At 42.9% G+C, this 20,995-nt stretch overlaps 1 protein-coding gene across 1 annotated transcript in view; it reads right to left on the minus strand.

Moving 5' to 3' along the window:
• Positions 1-20,995, minus strand: part of NUP155 (nucleoporin 155) — a 75,036-nt gene that overhangs the window by 10,015 nt on the left and 44,026 nt on the right. Inside the window, exons 22-32 of the mRNA XM_040338505.1 lie at positions 20,477-20,610; positions 19,817-20,008; positions 16,126-16,264; positions 14,179-14,314; positions 12,217-12,370; positions 10,732-10,836; positions 10,461-10,615; positions 8,490-8,619; positions 7,008-7,121; positions 4,099-4,219; positions 2,455-2,565 (exon numbers count right to left, since the gene is read on the minus strand). Of these exons, the coding sequence (XP_040194439.1) occupies positions 2,455-2,565; positions 4,099-4,219; positions 7,008-7,121; positions 8,490-8,619; positions 10,461-10,615; positions 10,732-10,836; positions 12,217-12,370; positions 14,179-14,314; positions 16,126-16,264; positions 19,817-20,008; positions 20,477-20,610 (1,491 nt within the window). The remainder of the gene's footprint in view (positions 1-2,454; positions 2,566-4,098; positions 4,220-7,007; positions 7,122-8,489; positions 8,620-10,460; positions 10,616-10,731; positions 10,837-12,216; positions 12,371-14,178; positions 14,315-16,125; positions 16,265-19,816; positions 20,009-20,476; positions 20,611-20,995) is intronic.

Raw genomic sequence — 20,995 nt, forward strand, 5'->3', positions numbered from 1 at the left:
CGGAAAAAAAAAAATACATATAATAATACAAATAATGGTTTGAAGAAAAATTATCACCATCACATCTATATACTGAACAGACTATTTTACCCTTTTAAAATCAGACATTCAGATTAGGCAGATTGAAATCTCTGTGTGTCAATTTAAACTTTGGGATTTGGAAGGGCTTTCAATCAGATGTACAGCACATCCTCCCAGAGCCATTATATCTACAGCTAATGAACATGAAAGGCTATAAATGAGCTCTCATGGGATGAAATCTTTGCTGCCATATCCCCTGTGATTCCCATAGCAAGCTCATCAGACACCTAATACTCTGGATTTGTAAAGCAAAAGTACACGGACATCACCTCCGGAAACCAAAAAAGTCAGATCAGTAGGTAATTGGTTTAGCTCAAAACTGAACACTAGGCACACATATTAGGTGCTGTATTACCTACCAAATAATTTAGATCTAAATCTATCCAGTCCTGCAATTAACACAGCTCCTCCCCACAGCACAGAGATGCCGGTGACCTGTCTTTTCTCTGCTGCCTTAAAAACAGCCATGTCATCTCCCACCCCTAACCTGTGGTTGGCCAGTGAAGGTGCAGCCGTAGACTTACAATGTTAATGCAGCACACCTGACTAGGCCAAAGTAGTGCCTGCCAGCCAGAGTGCTGCTGTATAGGGGATTACAAGAGGTTCAAACTCAGGAATTTTAAAACTTTTTTTCCCCCTTTTTAATTAGTACATAACTGCAATGTTTTTTGTTATTTTTCCCTTCTCTCAAGTACTGCCTAGAGTTTAGGTTTAAAAAGGAAACTACAGTGTTTTTTGCAGGTCATTTGAATCAGAGCACAGATTTTTTTCTTTGTGGTTTTGTTCCAAACGATTCTCTATACGCTCTACTTGAACATATGAATACTCCATCTAAGCCCAGGTTCACACTGGGCTACAGCAGTGAAGCCATGCAAGTTCAGCTGAACGCGCACGATTTTACTCCTGCCCGTCAGTCCCGATTTTGGCCGCGATCAGACATCTGTGCAGTTTCTGCACAAATGTCAATGTAAATAGTGGATAAAGTGACAAGTGCTTTTGCGCTAAAATAGACCCTTAATAAATGTACCCACCAAAAATATATATATAGTGCAGCAAAACCTAATAATGTTTACATAACATTGAACAAAAATAAAAGATAAAAAGATTCTGCGCAACGTATCACGCCAGTGAACTAACAGTGTCACATAGAAAATAAAAATAAATAAATATAAATAAATAACATAAAGTGATAAAAATAATTAATGTAAGAGCTGACAGATATCAGCAATGAATATATCCAAAATAAAGTGCAGTGTAATCAGTCCACAAAAATATGCAGTACTCTGAGAATTAATGTGCAAAAATTGTGAAAACAGGTTGTGCAAAGGAATTTAAATGAGAGAATTCAGTCCCAAAAAAATAAGCACAAATCAGCTGTCAGAACGGATGCACTGGATGAAGATGAGCACCAGCTCGATACTGTAAATACACAGCCGTGTAGTAGAAGATGAACCAAATCCCTGACTGAGCTCCCGGGACTCTTACCTCTCAGCCCTCCTTAATGGGCATAGAAGGCTGCGAGTGTGCTGTTCATTTATGCCCATTAAGGAGGGCTGAGAGGTAAGAGTCCCGGGAGCTCAGTCAGGGATCTGGTTCATCTTCTACTACACGGCTGTGTATTTACAGTATCGAGCTGGTGCTCATCTTCATCCAGTGCATCCGTTCTGACAGCTGATTTGTGCTTATTTTTTTGGGACTGAATTCTCTCATTTAAATTCCTTTGCACAACCTGTTTTCACAATTTTTGCACATTAATTCTCAGAGTACTGCATATTTTTGTGGACTGATTACACTGCACTTTATTTTGGATATATTCATTGCTGATATCTGTCAGCTCTTACATTAATAATTTTTATCACTTTATGTTATTTATTTATATTTATTTATTTTTATTTTCTATGTGACACTGTTAGTTCACTGGCGTGATACGTTGCGCATAATGTAAATAGTGGGCTGAAATCGCAAAAAGTATTATAAAAACGACTTTTTGAAATCGGTGCAGCGCCGCAGCGATTAGGACGGTGCCATTGCGGGCAAATACCACCGATTTGACATGTCAGATCGCACCAGTGTGAACAAGGGCTTAGGGAAAAGGGTGTGTGGGTGACAGCTTCAAACAGCTGAATGCATAACTTGAGCTTCAGTTATTCAGCCTAGGAGACATGAAAAGGAGCCTAGAGTGCTTCTTGCTTGCTTGGAATTCATATTTAACATTATACACTACTTCATAATCACCCAAATAAAACACTGACATTTTTTAAATGCTATTTAAATTCTCAGTCCAGAACACAATCTATAAAACATGTTTCCTTTGAAATCCAGAAGGTATAGATGATTACTATCTATGCATCAGAGGTAAGCCTTCTTTCTCACCTAGGGGGAAATATCGAGGATTGCTGACATAAATCTTGCCAAGTGCCGTTAACTTCAAGTTTAATGATTGCATCCGATCCACAGCGCTCATAGCAACACTGTCACTTAATTCTGAAAGGGAGAAAAAAAAATTCTTGTTAAAGCGGAGCAAATAAATCTTTTTAATACACAAGAGACTGACTGGGGTTGATTTACCAAAATTGGAGAGTGCAAAATCTGGTGCAGCTGTGCATGGTAGCCAATTGGCTTCAAACTTCATCTTGTTTAATTTAAAGCGTTAGTTAACCCCCCCAAAAACAAAAAAAAAAACCCAAAACCCCCCCCCCCCCCCAAAAAAAAAAAAACCCCCCCCAAACAAAAAAAAAAAAAAAAAAAGAAGGAGGATCCTTCCTGTCCCTTTAAAGAAGGGGTGCCCAACCAGTGACCCGGGGGCCACATGTGGCCCGCGGAGTGCTCTGATGTGGCCCACAACCTCCTGATCTGGGATGGCTGGTCGGCAAGCCCAGATCGCAGGATGCCAACCCGCCATCCCAGAGCATTAGGGTTGTGAATGAGGTCGGCGGTAGAGGACGCAAGCGACTGTGGAGCAGATCCGCAAAAGCCAATGCTTCCTGTATAGCGCTGCCTCCTGTCACAGGTGGAGTGATATCAAATGCACTCTGCAAGGAACAGCACCAGCCAGCGATACCGGAATAGAAGACTGTTATTAAAGGCAAGTTTATCACTAAAATCATAATGTATATATGGGTATATCTGTTCTGCAGTGGTTAGTGGGCACTGGGCTGATTTCAAACTGATTCACAGGCACAGCGCAGTGCCATAGACTTATAGATATAATAGAAATCTATGGCGACCCGCAGGAAAGCCACAGGTGCACAGCATGGCACCCGCTGCTTCCCACTTCCGTTCTGAGCGTTGCATATGCAGAGTGGACATGGACCGCTCATTGTGGCCCGCGACCGGTTACCAAATCCCTTACGTGGCCCTCGCTCTTCAAAAGGTTGGGCACCCCTGCTTTAAAGCATGAACAGTACCGTCCTTGAGCTGTGTAATTTGGCCCCCTGTATCATTTGAAATACCTGCCTGATCTTGCCAGGCTATACCCTCCCCCCTGTAAACTGACCACGGTATATCATGACTGCTGAGCCCTGACACTGGTCAGTTTACGTGCCTCCGTCATCCACAGCTCTCAGATCCTCATCTCCCCTTCCCTGCCTATCAGCTTGTGACAGTGCCCGCCCCACCACCTCCTGCTGCTGGAATAACATGTACATTTATTTACCATTAGTGCTATCTCTTAATGCAGTGTGCCCGTGTGAGATTATATTATATAAATAAAATAAAGCCGTATATACACCTTATTTTTGAGCGCCAATCATCGCTCACGGCTCTCTCCTCCTGACGTCAGTGGGGGAATCTCAGCCCTGCCCACTGCAGCTGTCAGATGGGGAAAGGAGAGAGCCGGCTGGTCACGTGCGCACCGGTTGGTGCAAAGTTAGCCTCCTAATATTCTTTAATGACCAATGTACATTAAAATCGGCGTCAGATATAACAAAACCACTTCCACACCGGACTGCAGAGTATGCTGACAAAAGATCAGAAAGCACAATACACATATTCCACAGCTGAACGCAGTACTCATACCTCTTTCTACGATTTCCTGCCACAAATTCTGCACCAGAATGGGGTCTGAATGGCCAGCACAGTGAATGATTCCCAGCTTACACTCCGATAGTTTGAATGGATCTGCAAATTCTCCATATAACTGGAGAAAAAAAAAAAAAAGATTGCATGATTAGGTCATATAAATGGTAAAAGGGGAGAATGACAATGATCCAATTTAAAAAGCATCTAAGAGGGTTTAGCAATTTAGCCCTGTTCTGCTTTTCACTACAGTTCCGGGAAAATCTATAGGGAACCTGTCAGAATAGAGAAAGTGGGGCTGTCATTGTTGGTTCATTTCTGAAGGTAGCGATGTGGTTATTATACTAAACCTTGCTTCACCACCTTAACCACTTGGTTAGTGGGCACTTAAACCCCCTTCCTGTCCAGGCCAATTTTCAGCGCCATCACTCTTTGAGCAATTGCGTGGTCATGCAACACTGTACCAAATGTACAAATTACATTTTAGATTTTTTTTCCCCACAAATGAAGCTTTTTTTTGGTGGTATTTAATCACTGCTGGGTTTTAAATTTTTTGCAAAACAAAAAAAAAAATTCAACAAAGACCAAAAATTTGGAAAAAAAAACAAACAAAAAACGAAACAGTTTTATTGTTTGTTATACAATCTGGAAAACAAGCAATTTTTCTCCTTCATTCATGTGTGCTGATGAGGCTACACTGATGGGCACATAAACTCGGGTGATGTCTCACCTTTTTCAGGACCGCTGTCCTCCTTACACAAGCCGGTGATGGGCTTTTTTCTGTTCACGCGGTCAGCGCGAGCCAAAAAAAAAAAAAAAAGGCGATTACCGATCTTTTGTTTACGTCACTTGATCAGCTGTCATTGGGCCAACAGCTGATCATGTAGTAAGAGGCCAAGATGATCCCCTTACTCTGATCTGTGATCACCCGAGTCTCATTGACTCGATGATCACAGAGCGCGCTACGCAGCCAGCTCATGCATGGGAAGACGTATATCGACGGCCTCCTGGCAATTAAGGCCCGCGCTGTAGCCGTCATTCGGCTATATAGTGTGAACGCGAAGCGTCCAAGTCACTCACCTCAAGCCAGCCAAGTATTGGAATTTTTTTTTACATCAAGGGTTGACAAATTTGCTTGGAATCTAGGAGCCAGCTTAAAAAGTTAGGAGCCAGAAAACGCACCCCGTCCCGACGAGCTTGCGCGCAGAAGCGGACACATACGTGAGCAGCGCCCGCATATGTAAACGGTGTTCAAACGCAATTTTGAAGCGTGACATGTTGGGTATGAATTTACTCGGCGTAACATTATCTTTCAGAATATTAAAAAAAATGGGGATAACTTTACTGTTGTCTTATTTTAATTTAAAAAAGTGTAATTTTTTCCCAAAAAAGTGCGCTTGTAAGTCCGCTGCGCAAATACGGTGTGACAGAAAGTATTGCAACAATCACCATTTTATTCTCTACGGTGTTAGGATAAAAAATATATATAATGTTTGGGGGTTCTAATTAGAGGGAAGAAGATGGCAGTGAAAATAATGAAAAATGACATTAGAATTGCTGTTTAACTTGTAATGCTTAACTTGTAATACCAACGGCTCACCACCGGATGGCACCAGCTCACAATTTTTTTTTTTTTTTTTTAATTTTTTGCCCACCTTCCAAGCCAAGTCGCCAGGACACTATTTCTAGTCGCCATGGCGACCTGGCGCCCGGGATTTGTCGATCCCTGTTTTACATACATATTCCAGGTTTGGAAAGAAGGCAATGTTGTCCTTTTAAAGGTCATAAACAACTAAAAAGTGCAACTACACCTTCAGGAATCTCAGTTCTCTTAACTAATCCAACTACAAACCTCCTGGAAAAATACATAACTGTCTCTATTGCAATGTTACCTCCCCTGCCTGCTGCTGCACAGCTTTTGCAACCAAACTGTTTCTTGACAAGTCCTCTTTGTGTTGTACATGCGCACTATGGCCCTCTTTTCTTTGAATGAACCGCAGTCATGATGGCCTCTGGCCTCCAGTTGGGTTACGGCTCATTCACAGGAATGACTGGGGCCACACCTTGAGCGTGCAGTGATAGAAGGACCTGGTGGGGCCAGTTTTGCTGCAAAGACTGTTGTGCTGGGCAAGGCCGCACAGAGAATACCACAGGAACAGGGAAGAAGGCAAGTATGTTAAAAGATGGGGTGCATTCAGGGAGTAAGGGGAATTAAATGACAACACAAAGCTGTCCTTTAGGCTGACAATACGCAAAATATGTGGCCCCAATGGACTGGGCCTTTTTCTGTAGGGCCGCATATTTGCTTCTGTCCATTTGTGCTGGGAGTGTGCCATACACCGCACTCCCAGCACAGAGACCAGGGTCTCACAGAGAGTCCCGGGCCTGTTACAACGATCGGGACACCTGATCGCTGCGATAACCAATCAGAGGCTATCACAGAGATCAGTCACTGTGAAGCACGTCCCCCTTGTCTTCTGTATCTGTGAATTGATGACAGATAAAAAAAAATTCTATCCCTGCAAGGACAGAGAAAGATACATTGTAGAAAAAAAAAAATGATTACAAATAACAAAAAATACATACATAAATCAAGGTTTGATCCAGGACAGCCCCAGGGTTACTGTTTGGGTCAAGGTCAGGGTAAGTATTTTTTGGCCAGTATTTTTTTAAATTAGTATCAGTGTCTGGGGCAAGAGAATTTATTTGGGGTTGCTTTTGGTGGCAGGTTATAGTAGTAGCAAGAAATGTACAGTTACATTTAAAAAATTATATTGGGCCAGGTTTCCTTAAACAATAAAGAAAAAAAAATGATGAATAACCTAGCACTAAAACTACTCCCATCTCATTTATAGAAAAAGAAAAACAAAAACAGATAAAAAAAACCCCAAAAAAACAAACAAACATACCTTTGTAACATCCATTAGTCCCGAATCCAGCTGAACCACAGCATCTTGAACTGAAGGATGATCTGAATATCTCCTGATTAACGTATCCTGGATCTGAAGTTGTATTCTAGCAACCTGATATCAAACAAATAGTCTGAAATATAATGCCAATATAAAGCTTACAAGACACACAGACAAAATGAGACACATGGGATCTGCAGGAGATACTGGAGCATCTTTGGATCAGTAATTTGCTGGTATGGCGATGTTACTCCAGATCTCAAGAGGATGGGGATCAGAGATTTATAAATAGTTAGAAATTTGTACAAACCCCCCACCAACTTTTCAATACCAGATGCTTAATAGATCTAGATAAGAATCCATATAATCCACACGTGTCCTCATCCTAACACTACATGCTCAGTTCAGAGAGGTTTGCACAGAAATCCTAAACATGCAAGGATTTAAACGATCAGATGCATGAATGAGATATAACACAATAATTGGAAAGTCTTCATTTACTACAAACTGACTGCAAAGCTAGGGACAATGTTCCATGTACTTGAACGTAACCTTGGTGGACACATTGAGGTGGATTTACTAAAGCAAATAGACAGTGCAGTTGCACTCAGTTGGTGTGATGACACACTGAATGCCTTCAGTTGCCTTTGGACAAATGTGTTCCTGTGCCTTGTGGGCTCCTTCCAGGCAAACCTGCCCTTAACTTTATCCACTGCTATACATGCTCCAACTTGGAGACTCTAAAAACTATAGCGTTGGGACCGCAGTATACAGAGGAGCCTTTACATGAAGCACTGCGGCTTCCACATATATTTGCAAATGTGTGCAACGAAACCCTCCGATCGTAACATGAATAGTTAGACAGGGTCAATTTGGTTTGTTTGCAGGCCAGCTGGTACGTGTTGCTTGGAAAATCTGTTTGTTTGCACGCATTTTCCTCAGAGCTTGGTGAATGTGGTAAAGCTCTGCCGATTTCCACATCCTATCATGTGCAAGCAAAACATTTCTATTTCCCATTACTTTCCTTGCACCCGACTGGGTATTCTTTACACAGTGAAGCATCACCACATTCACCAAGCCAGGGGTCGGCAAACTGCAGTCTGCACCTGGCCTGCCAATGCTAAATGTCCGGGCTGTCATAAATTCACAGTCACCCGGCCGTGCACATTTTCGCAGCTGTCCTCTTCATTGGACAGGGGCGAGCGGCCAGTATCACAGGGCTGGATGGGGGCAGGAACTGCTGGAGTTTACTTTTTCATTAAACAGCAGGTGAATGGTTGCTGACCCCTGTACTAAGCTCTAGGGAAAATGAGTGCAACTGGACAATGAGTCGATTAGCTGGTTGCTAATAATTTGTGACTCTCTGCACTGAAAAGGGTTGTGGAAGTTCTGGCAGGTTTACGTTGATTTGTTTCTATGTTAGATATTGGCACAGAATAATAATAAAACTCTATATATGCATTTTATTTATAAAAACATTACCTCCATTTTCTCTTCCAGTTCATGCAGGAACTCTCCATCAGCAGGTAGAGAAGACATTCCAGTAGAACTTTTGGCACTTAGGATGGCTCTAGACAGGTACTCAATCCTCAGCTTTAGTAAAATGTCTGTGCTGAAAGGAGACAAACATAACTATACTTTTACATCAATACAACAAAAGGGTTGATATTCACAGTACAGTATACTAACCAACCCAATGAGTTTGTACCTAAACTAAAAAACAAAAACACACATATGTTCCACACTGTCTTGTGGGCTATAACCGTGTACAGCTATATAACCAATAAAAGATGTTATAAAGCTTAAACAATATTTACCTTAATGAATTCCTTGCATTAAAACAATTTTTTTTATTTATTTTTTTAACAAAAGGATCTTGCTCCTTGAAAGCATGTTATAGGACACAGTGCTTGTGCTGTGTCATTTGGCCCCCTGTGACACCTGAAATACCTGGCTTATCTTACCAGTTTATCCCCACCCCTCTGTAAACTGACCACAGTGCATCATGGCTGCTGACCCCCGACACAGTGGTCAGTTTACATGCCTCTGTCATCTGCAGCCCCGCGTCTCCTCTCTGCTCCCGTGTCGTCCTCCTCCCCCTCGATGCCTGTCTGCTCGTGACAGTGCCACCCCCCCCTCGTGCTGTTTGCATAACACTTAGCTGTATACACCATCAACACTGTCTCCTATTGCAATGTCCCCTGTGTGTGATTTATAGAAATAAATGCTGCAAATAGCCAATTTCAAAGCAAAGATCCCAATGACATGACTGGCCAGCTTTCTCCTCCTCCCCTCCCAACTGACGTCAGCAGGGGAATCTCAGCCCCTCCCGCTGCATCTGTCAGAGGAGGAAAGGAGAGAGCTGGCCAGTCATGTGATCGCAATCTCGGCTCTGAAATTAGGTATTTGCAGAATTAATTTTTGTAAATCCCACACAGAGGGGACACTGCAATAGGAAGCAGTGCTGATGGTGTATACGTGTTAGAGTGGCTTAACAACTACTTTAAAGGTAAAAAATGTTTAGACATCGGTTTTGGACCCTTCCCCTCTTTTTACTTACCTGAGCCCTCATTCAATACAGCGCTGTGCAGGTCTGCAGTAGTTCTCCCCTCACTTCTGTGTTTTACTGGGGCACTGGCAGCCATTGACCCCCAATGCTGTCAATTAAAGCCAGTGACGAGGGAACGGAGCCTGAGTTTCGCTGTCTGTGCCAATGGACGCAGCAGCGGGGCTCAAGAGCCCCCATGCACAAGTGCCCCCATGGGAAGCGGCTTTCCGTTGGGGCACTGGACAGAGAGGTTCGGGACGCTCTTTGCCAGTGTTTCTCAACTCCAGTCCTCAAGGCGCACCAACAGGTCTTGTTTTTAGGCTTTCCATTATTTTGCACAGGTGATTTTATCAGTTTCACTGCCTTAGTAATTACCACAGCAGTTTCATCTGAGGGAAATCCTGAAAACAGGACCTGTTGGTGCGCCCTGAGGACTGGAGTTGAGAAACACTGCTCTATGCAATTCCATTGCATAGAACGGGTAAGTATAGAGAGGTTTGTTGTTATTGTTTTTAAATTTCCTTTACAATCACTTTAAGCTGCAAAGTAAACTAGGCTATTTTCCAGATGGGCTTCAGCTCCTGGCAATTTACAGTACCTCAATGACATTAGGAATATCACTCTAACCTTTCTAGCTTCTCAGCTGGCCACTTGGCCCACGCCTAACACAATACATGTGAAAACATCTACTCAGTATTCTTTCAAGACTGTATCGCTTTAACTGTAGAAGAGATGAAACATGTCCGCCCCCTGCCAGACAAAGCTGTGCTGCACGAGGGAATTGGACATACAGATGTTAAACAAGGAGTACTATTAACAGAGATTTTTTGATCTGCTTTGACAGAGGGCAACAAAAGGACAATACTCAAAACAAGGAATTTGAACTTGGATATAGCAATGTCTACCTGGGCATGTCAGCCAGCTTGGCCACAACTCTTGCTGCACTGCTGAAATTGCGGTTCTTCTCATAGTATCTCCACTGAAGATCCATATAGCGCACTTTGTTTTGATCAAGCTTGGCCATGCGCACAAGATGAGGCTCCAAAAATGGAGAGTTTAGCTGTAGAACATAATCAGAAAAACGTCTGATATTTACACAAGGTGAGGTTCACACAGAAAAACATACTCCAAAATGAGTGCAAGAAAGAACAATGGTTAGACAAAAGCAATTCTCACCTCGAGCAGTTTGTCTGTAAGATCTGCCTGTATCAGCCAATTAAACAGAGCAATGTTGAAGAGTTCGTCTGTTGAACGTTGAGCCAATTTCAGCATTTGTTCAAACTAAAATGAAATAAGGTTATACAATCTTGTGATTTTAGATTACTGGATACAAAACATATTTCAACATTGAACCTCTGCCTAACTTATAAATATAAATGTCCTGTCAAGTGGTTATTACAAGATCATGGCTGCAGCTACAGCCATTATTTTTAGCCTGTGATCAGCTGTTTAACGGCTTTACAGCCAATCACTTTTACAGTGTTGTGTAGGGACACCCTCCCCCCCATTCAGTCATCCGGGAACAGGAGAGCCAAGGACCACACTAAGCTGTCTGGACAGCTTCCCACAGAGGAAATGGAGGAGCATCGGTTTCCAATCTCCTCTGATGAATGAACCAAGAAGCGACAATGATTTAGTCGCTTTCGTTTTAGGACTTGCTGGCTACAGCTAACCAAGCACGATCTGTGCTTAGTTTGTTGCTTTGGAGGGCAAGGGAGACATCCAACAGACCCCTGATGTTTTCATAAACAGGATCTGTCACTGACCAAAGCCATCACATAGGAGAGTGATAGCCCATTTGCGATAACAAAAAAGTAAAAAATCAAAGCAAAAATATTAAATTTAAATAAAAAAAATAAAAGCACCCTGCCCCACCAATACACAAATGCAGAAACACATACGTAGGTCCGCTGACGTAGACCGTGATTTTACCAAGTGTGTGGTATCGCCGTGAACATCAGAGTGAGAGCAATAAATCTAGGGCCATAATTCAATTACCTCTACACTGATAACCTGCAAAGGCTTGTAACACGTCAGTTTTTTGCCATTTCACAGGCGTGTGCAATTTTAAAACTTGACATATTTGGTATCCATTTACTTGAAGCAACATCATCTTTAATATTTTATATTGTGTTGTGTGTGCACCAAAATTAATTTTAGTGCATTTTTTTCTGAACATTTGCATATGATGATAGGACAGCTGCACAAATATTGTGCGACATGAAAAAAATACACCAGCCATTGTATTTTCCAGGGCTTCAGTTTTCAGAAAATATATAATATTTTGGTGGTGACAAATAATTTTCTAGCAAAAACAGATACCGATTTTAACCTGTGTGAAAAAAATATAAAAATGGGCAGTGGTAAATAAATGTACACATGCAATAACACCCAAGGGCTTGTGTAATTTGCTATTAAAGAGTATGTGCAGGACAAGCCTCCATTATGCTACATTTGGCGGTTTTGTTGAGTGCACTACAAAACATCTCAATAGGACCAGTATTATAATAGGTCTATTAGGATACTTTGCACTGTACAGTACTTGGTGGCTCTTGCAGCCAAGAGTAAGTAGCCCACAGTCAAAAGGTGTGTACAGAGTACTGCCTGATAATCAGGTATACGTATAATTCCACAGAGTGAACCACACAAAAGATGTCTTACGTGAAGTCCAGCCTCCTCATTACTGAGCATGTTGGGATCTGAAGACAGAACAGGAGGACCCGGCTTTTTGGGTACACTGGGAGACTGAGGTGCTGCTTTACTCTGGTTCACCAGCTCTTGAAGTGTGTCTGTGATACACTTGTAGCAGTTTAATCTGTAGAAAACAAACATGTTTTTTAATAAGTTCAGGTAATCAAGAGAAACCCAAGACCGTACAATAAAACGTTACCAAAGTTCGATTCTCAAACGCTACCAATATAAAGATACAATATTCAGAAAGTAGGGGCACTGTACAAATAACCGTGTTCCTAAACCTAAAGAAATAAAATGGTATTAAAAAGGTTCAGCTTTGTTTTTTAAAAACAAACATGTCATTACTTACCTGCTCTGTGCAATAGTTTTGCACAGAGCAGCCCCGATCCTTTTCTTCTTGGGTCCTCCCCCTTGTCCAGTGCCCCCCAACAGCAAGCCGCTTGCTATGGGAGCACTGGTGAGTGCATGCTCCCGAGTTTTGATCTATGCATCCATAAGACACCGAGCCAGGGCCTTGGCCCAGCCCCACATGCTCTCCTCATTGGGGCAGACACTGAAGGAGGAGTGGACAGTGCTGGCGGGGGACCGGGGTGGTTGTTCGGGGCAGCTCTGTGCAAAACTATTGCACAGAGCAGGTAAGTAATGACATGTTTGTTTAAAAATACCACTGCACAGAGTAGGTAACTATAACGTGTTCTTTTAATAATTAAAACACAAAAAAAAAAAAACTTTAGCAACTGTTTAATGAATATGTGACAGAAGGGATCAATAGGTTTTATTGTGAATTTATATTTAAAGTGGTTGCCTTCTTTTACTCCCTTCATCAACATGCCAACACATTTTTAAATTAAGCTGGTTTTCATGATATGCCTTTAAACCCACTAATGTCATCACTGGGTCATCATAAAGGCTGTGTAGTTTAAGGCAAGAAAACACAGTGAAGAACGCATGAAAAGAGGGAGACAAGCAAGTTTTTTTTACCAGGCAGGCTGCACTCAGGAGGGTGGGGATTTACTTAAAGTACAACGGTAAAAATACTTAAAGTGGATGTTCCATTACAAAAAAAATAAAAATAAATTAAAAGTCAGCAGCTACCAACACTGTAGCTGCTGACTTTTAATAAGAACACTTACCTGTCCTAGCCGCCAGCGATGTCGGCCCCCGCCGAGGCCGATCCTCGATCCTGGCAGCTCCAAGCGCTGCCATCCACAGTAAGGGAAACAGGCAGTGAAGCCGTACGGCTTCACTGCCCGTTTCCTACTGCGCATGCGCGAGCAGCACGGCGCTTTGTGAATGGGCCGGCTGCTTTCTGGGACACACACAGTTCCCAGAATGCAGCGCGCCCCAATCACAAGAAGACACCGAGTGTAAGAGGAGGAAGAGAATCCACCGCGGAGGATGAAGAGGCAGATTCGGGACTTCCGCATAGCAACAGCTATTTCAGGCAAGTACATTTTATTTTTTATTTTTTTATTTTTAAGATTTTTAGTGGAAATTTTTTATTCAGGTGGAACCTGCACTTTAATTTAGTTCCAACGTCCCACCATTGGTCCAACGTCTGTTAAGTCCCTTGACACAATCTTTTCCCCTGCTTCTTCCGGTTGCTGGTCTACAACACTCTTGACTTTCTGGCGCAGGATGACGTCACCCCTGCGCATGTGCACTAGCGCAGTCATCCCAGCATTAAGATGGCGTGCCAGAATGAAAATGGAGCTGCACATGCAGCTCAGTTTACCATCTGCAACTCCAGGGCAACTACAGATGGAAAAAGCCAAGATGGCAGTTTCCTTGTCTGTATAGAATAGGTGGGTTCAGTTTTGCTTCAACTGCAAGTGAATTGGTACTTCTAAAAAACAGGCTAAATGTGCTGGCCTAGTGGTGTACGCTCTCCGCTTTAAACAACTCGCAACTATCGGTCACAATAGACACCTTTCTTGATAGGCTTGTAAACCAGCTGCATCCTCTTCTGGCTCTCCATTCTTGTGGAAGTGAAGCCCAAGACCCTGGGGATCTTTCTTTTCAGCAGCAGTAAGACCGAGCTCCACAACGCCCTCATAGAAACGCACTGCAAAAGAGAAACAAAGCCTGATTTTATTCCTTTATTGACAGCAGAGATACTGTAAGATGAACAGAATCTCCTCCACTGGCATTAGTATGCCTATATTACTGAAATAGTGCAGCTGGCTTTAGGATTCAGAAAGACCTATGCCTGCAAAGTGCACACCTTCATGTATTAATGCACATGCACCAACATCTCATTGATCACTTTATATATGGTGGCAGTGACATGAAAATGCACAGTAAAGAAGTGAAGACCCAAAACAGTACTGCTACTGCACACTTACATGGTTGTAACCGTTCTTTGCTACAGATACCCAAATTATTAGTGACTGCCACATCGCTACACTCCTGCTGAAGGACATCATCATTACAAGCCATGTCTTTATGAGGTTTCTACATTAGATCAGTGAGTGGAGGTCAAGGTAGGTAGCAGTGGAATGTGCCTCAACACTCAGCAGTGTTGACAGCATGTACTGGGAGAGGTGCGAGAATATATGGGGCGTGAGGGCTGGGACAACACCAACCCGGTGATCACCTGCATTCCCCTGCTCTCTCCACACGGCCAAACATATCCCCTACCTCCAACCTTGCCATTAGGGTTGCACAGATACCGGTATTGGTGCCAATACTAAGCATTTGTACAGTGGAACCTTGAATTACGAGCATAATTCATTCCAGGAGAATGCTTGTAATCCAAAGCACTCGCACAGCGAGTTTCCCCATAGAAGTCAATGGAAATTAAAATAATTTGCTCCATATCGACTTCTATGACATGCAATACCACATGTGGCCAGAGGTGGGGGAGCCGGAGAGACTTGGAAATACTCAGAGGCCATTCGGCTGCATTCGGAAACCCTCGGGAGCGGAGTATTTCCTAACAGCTTCGGCGCCCCCTCACCTCTGGCCAAATATGGTACTGCACACCGCAGAGGCCTGAATCCTGCTCGTTTTGCGAGACACTTGCAAACCGAGTTAGGATAAAAAAAAAAAAACACAAACAACAACAACAACAACTGCTCGTATTGCGAAGTGCTCGTTAACCGCATTACTCGCAATCCGAGGTTCCACTGTACTTGCAATTGTGCAAATGCTCCGATACCTAAAGCCAATACCTTTGTGGTGCAATTTGAGCCCATGTAAAATGTATGGGCTCAAATTGCACTGCAAAGCATCGCATACGATTTGAACAGGAATGTGGTGTGATTCCTGTCCGAATTGCATGCAGTTTCCCACATCTCTCTGGTGTGAACCCAGGCTTATCATAGTGACTTAAGCCTGGGTTCACACAGGAGCGGTGCAGGAAACCGCATGCGATTGGGACTAGATTTGCACTGCATTCCCGTTTAATTCACATGTGATTCTTTGCAGTGTGATTTGCAATCATTCGCTTTGTATGGGCTTAAATCGCAACGTGCGTATTGGTACTTTGTATTGGCAAGTAAAAGTATTGGTACTCATACTTGTTCTTAAAAAACAGGTATCAGTGCATCCCTACTTGCCATGTATAGGGTGTGCTCTTAAAAAACAGGTATCAGTGCATCCCTACTTGCCATGTATAGGGTGTGCATGTACGTGTTCCAGGTTGGCAATTCCTTGAATAAAAAACACACACTTTGCAGAGGTACCTGTAGGTTCAAGTGAATTTACAAACTATTGCAACACAAACCCCTCGATAAAAACATACACGCAATTAGCATGTTGGCAGGATTCTGAGAAAAGCTGATTCAGTATTTTCAGTCACTAGGTCTAGGCAAACAAATGCAGACCAATTTTAACACCAATAGTCAATGTTTGTATGCTTAAGAGAAACTATACCTTGCCTATACTGGATGCAGACATTCACCAAATCAACCTGTTGACTGATCTTCTGGTATTCCCGTAATGACTCTCGCAGCATCCGCTCTTTGTCATGTTTGCTTTGTGCCTGGCGGGACCTTTGCAAAAGCTCATTTGCCTGATGTGTAAAACAAATAAAGAAATTGTCATTTTATGAAGACAATATGTAATTCCATCAATTAAAGTGCAAGGTGTTTTTTCACCTTAATGCATAGGATGCATTAAAGTGGAAGTAAGAAAAAAGAGGAAAGGTCTAGTGTCCCCAGTAACACACTTCCATCCCTGTTCCCCAAGTACCAAATCTCTCGTCTACAAGTCGTTCAAAATACGGCCGCTAGACTTGTGACTGGGAAAAAACCTTGGGAATCAATCTCACCTTCACTGAGAACCCTTCATTGGTTACCAGTAAAAGACAGAATCACTTTTAAAGCACTCTGTCTAACGCATAGATGTATCTATGGGAATGGCCCCCATTATCTATGCGAAAAAATAAAAGCTCATAATCCCAATCGCGTTCTGCGATCCACCAATCAAAATTTCCTCCAGATACCCAAAGCCAGATACAAGTCCAAAGGAGAAAGGAGATTCGCGGTCCAAGGGCCTAGACTATGGAACGCTTTACCAACCAGCATTCGGTTGGAGGAGAACCACTTGACGTTCAGGAGAAAGATCAAGACTCATCTCTTTTGTTACCAAAGGAGACAGGAACAACAAGCGCCCAGAGGCGATTAAGTTTGCATGTGCTGCGCTATATAAGTTTTCATTCATTCATCCTGTTACATATAGTCAAAACAAAAGGATTCGCCCCGGGACTGAGTGGGTAACATTTCCGCCAGTAAAGATAACAGTAATTGTACAGTATATAATTTATTCAAGTAAAATTGTTACATACATAACACCAACAATTGCCAATTGAAACGATACATTAACAATAAATATTAGTACACAAATATAATAGTGGACAGAGTACAACCCGACTAGCCTAGTTCCGCAAAAGATCCAGCTCGCTCTTCAGGGGTGTGTAGGATGAAAAAGTATATATGTTTGGCAATCTGGCACAGTATTAGTTGTAAAGGCACAGGGCAGGAGGGGTTATGGGTCCCCATACTCTCCACTGAGCTTGACCATGGCTACAAGTGTGCGGCCCCAAGACGGCAGCAGCAGGTGCCTCACCCGGGAGCCGAGGGGGCGGAGTCAGAAAGGGAACCCTCCAGGGGCCAAACGGAGAGCAGGCATGGCATAGTGATGTATCCATAGAGACCTCATTGGTCCATAGAAAGTATAGGCTGTGAACATAAGTATGTTTTATCAGACAAATAAAGTATGGGGACACACAACCCCTCCTACCCTGTGCCTTTACAACTAATACTGTTCCAGATTGCCAAACATAAATACTTTTTCATCCTAGGTACAGTGTTACACACCCCTGAAGAGCGAGCTGGATCTTGTGAAACTAGGCTAGTCGGGTAGTACGATGCCCGTGTACTCTGTCCACTATTATATTTGTGTACTAATATTTATTGTTTATGTTTCGTTTCAATTGGCAATTGTTGGTTATATCCATGTATGTAACATTTTTACTTTACGCATGTAAACAATTTTACTTGAATTATATAGTGTACAATTACTGTTATCTTTACTGGCGGAAACGTTACCCACTTCATTCAAAGTCCCGGGGCGAATCCTTTTGTTTTGACTAAAGTGGAAGTAAAGTCATTTTGTTAACTTTTACCAACAGGTAAGCCTATAAGGCTTACCTGCAAGTAAAAAGAATATGTCCTAAACCTGTACGGCTTAGGAGATATTCCCCTCGCAATTAGCCGCTGACTGGAGAGGCGCACGCACACAGGGGATTATCGGCTAAAGGCCCGGCAGCCGCCGGACCTTGCCGGAAAGAAGTCTCCCGCAGCTCCAGCCACTCACAGCGCTGGAGCCGCGATACACAGAAGACACGCCGAGGCAAAATAACAGCTGCCTCTGCGTGGACCGGGAGGGATACCGACGCCTCGTTCTAAGGCAAGTATTTCATAATGAGCTAGTATGCAGTACATACTAGCTCATTATGCCTTTTCCCTTACAGGTGTAATAATAATAAAAAAAGGCAGCAGTTTACTACCGCTTTAAGGTGAAAAAACACAAGGCTTTACAACCCCTTTAATTATATGCAAGCACAAAGAGGAGGAAGTGTGCACAGGCTCTGGTGCAAAACCTTTAACAAAAAATATGTATATAAAAACAATGCACTCACAAAACATAAGTAGATTTGAGCATTACAATCCATAGATAGACATCCCTCAGCATGAAGCTTCCTGCAATGGGCTCGCAGCATGTACTCCAGAAAATCAGATGTACATGTCAGCGCACAGCTGCCAAGTTGCACACCAACCATGGGCGGTTGTCCTCAAAAATCTACATCTTGTTTACATACAGAGACACCATTTTTATTGAATAAAAGGTTTTGCACCAGAGCCTGTGCTCTCTTCTTCCTGTTTTTGTTTCCACAGTTACCGCTGATTGGGAGAGCTGCAAGGTGGTGTGAACATTAGAGACTTAATCCCTCTTATGATGGACTAAACAGTTGGACCACTTGGGACTTCTGTCTATAGGTTGATTTAGACCTAAGCGTCAGTACTGTAAATATTGTGATTTCTTTAACCACTTCCATACAGGGCACGTATACACCTTCCCGCCCAAGCCAATTTTCAGCTTTCAGCACTGTCGCAATTTGAATGGCAATTGCGCGGTCATGCTACACTGTACCCAAATAAAATTGGCATCCTTTTTTACCCACAAATAGAGCTTTCTTTTGGTGGTATTTGATCACCTCTGCGATTTTTTTTTTGCGCAACTAAAAAAAGACCGAAAATTTTGAAAAAGATTACGTTTTTTATTTTTTTCTGTAATTTTATTTGTAAATAAGTACGTTTTCTCTTTCAATTACGGGCACTGATATGGTGGCACTGATGGGCACAGATGAGATGGCACTGATGGACATCGACAAGGTAGTACTGACGGGCACAGATGAGGTGGCACTGATTGGCGGCGCTGGTATGCGGCATCGACGGCTCTTCCTGTTTACATCGTGATCAGCCGTGGTTGGACACGGCTGATCACGTGGTAAAGAGTCTCCGTGAGAGACTCTTTACCGAGATCGGTGTTGCGGGGTGTCAGACTGACACCCCACAACAACGATCGCCGCGATGCGCGCCCCCGAATCCTGAGGACGTCATATGACGTCCGGTCAGGATTCTACAACCACTTTGCCGCCGTCAATCTGTCATTGGCGGGCGGCAAGTGGTTAAATTATATGTAGTCAGACACTAGAGGAAGTATACATAAAAAGTTAAAAAAGGAAACAAAAAAAGTCACAAATAGAATTCAAGTGATGATGTTTAGTTAAATTCTACATTAACTCAGGTTAAGCAAAGTAAAACGCTTGCAGCATTTGTTGAGGGCGATTTACTAAAAGGAGTTGAGAATAGTTACTCAAATTGCAGCTGTATTCCCTTCAAAAACCTGGATTAAATGATTAAACAGGAATTTGCTTTTCACATAACAGCAACATTGAATGAAATTTTCCCTCAAATTATTGACTGAAGATTCTCAGCGCCGTTAGTAAATCATCCTAAATGTGTTTCTCTCTGTAAAGTTCAATTTACTGGTCTTGTACCTTGGAGCATACGGCATCATCAGGGCTGTACAGCATAGGGCACACTTCTTGCAGGTGAGAACTGATTCCATCCACAGCTGCATTGTCCCGGATGTAACAGTTGATTAGTGAAGCGATAAGAGCGCCTATTAATTCCTTGTCTCTGATCACAAGATCTTTAAATGTGGTGATCTTCAGCTGCTCTTGTAGCTCCTGGCATTTGAAAAGAAGGTTAGTTATGGCATCTTGCAAAATAACCAGTTGGTATACAGGGTTTTATAAAACAAACAGTATAACAATCCACTGACTAAAGGCCAATTTCGGTGTGCTGTGTGGTGCCGTGTTACCACACACGTTAACATCAGCTGGACAAAGGCAGCCTATTCATTTGGAATGGGCTGCCAAGGCACCTCAAACAGGACCTATTTGGCAATGCAACGCATTACATTGCAGAGTAGTGCATTACAATGAGCTGCAACAGAGGTCTGCCACTTCAGTACAATGGGGTACCATTTAAAATAAATGGCACTGCAAAAGCACCAATGCAGCTAGATCATGTTTACTACAGTAACGCAGAGGTGTGATGTCAGCATATCGAACCCCGAAACAAAAAATGTAATATATTGTCCTATGGTGACAACGATCAGCCCCTGTAGTTTATGTTTGGAGATGAGCACTAACCTTCTGTAGCTCTGCTGCTATATAGTTAAACTGATGCTCACAGAGCAGTTTCCAAAGTGCTAAGGCTTGACATGTCTTCCTGACCAACTGGTGGATCCCTTGGAGAGAAATCTTTTCTGCAAGCTGGGCTTCGCCTGAAAAAAAAATATTAAAAAATCACGTGGTTAAGTCAACAACTACTGTACCCAGAAAGCTCTAGTCAGACGGTGAAGGAGCATTTCATGGCACCATTAACTCTGCAATTGTTTCTGCCAGTATGTTGCCTGTTAGCAGTGCTGGGGTGAGGTCAACCAGTGCCCATGACAAAGACGAGCAACTACCACCCCTCCATTCCCCCCATGTGTGCTCACAATTCACACCTCACTCTCAGCACAGCACCTTCTGGGAACTAATGCAGCTTCATCCCCTCTCTGGTCATGTGATATGTCACAGGACAAGGGGAGAGATGAAGATGGGCAGTCTGCCCCACTACTGATTAGTGCCGTACTGACACTGAGGTGTGGTCTCATCTGGCGCCCA

Source organism: Rana temporaria, chromosome 1 (assembly GCF_905171775.1).
Source record: "Rana temporaria chromosome 1, aRanTem1.1, whole genome shotgun sequence".
In the NCBI taxonomy this organism is placed as follows: Eukaryota; Metazoa; Chordata; class Amphibia; order Anura; family Ranidae; genus Rana; species Rana temporaria.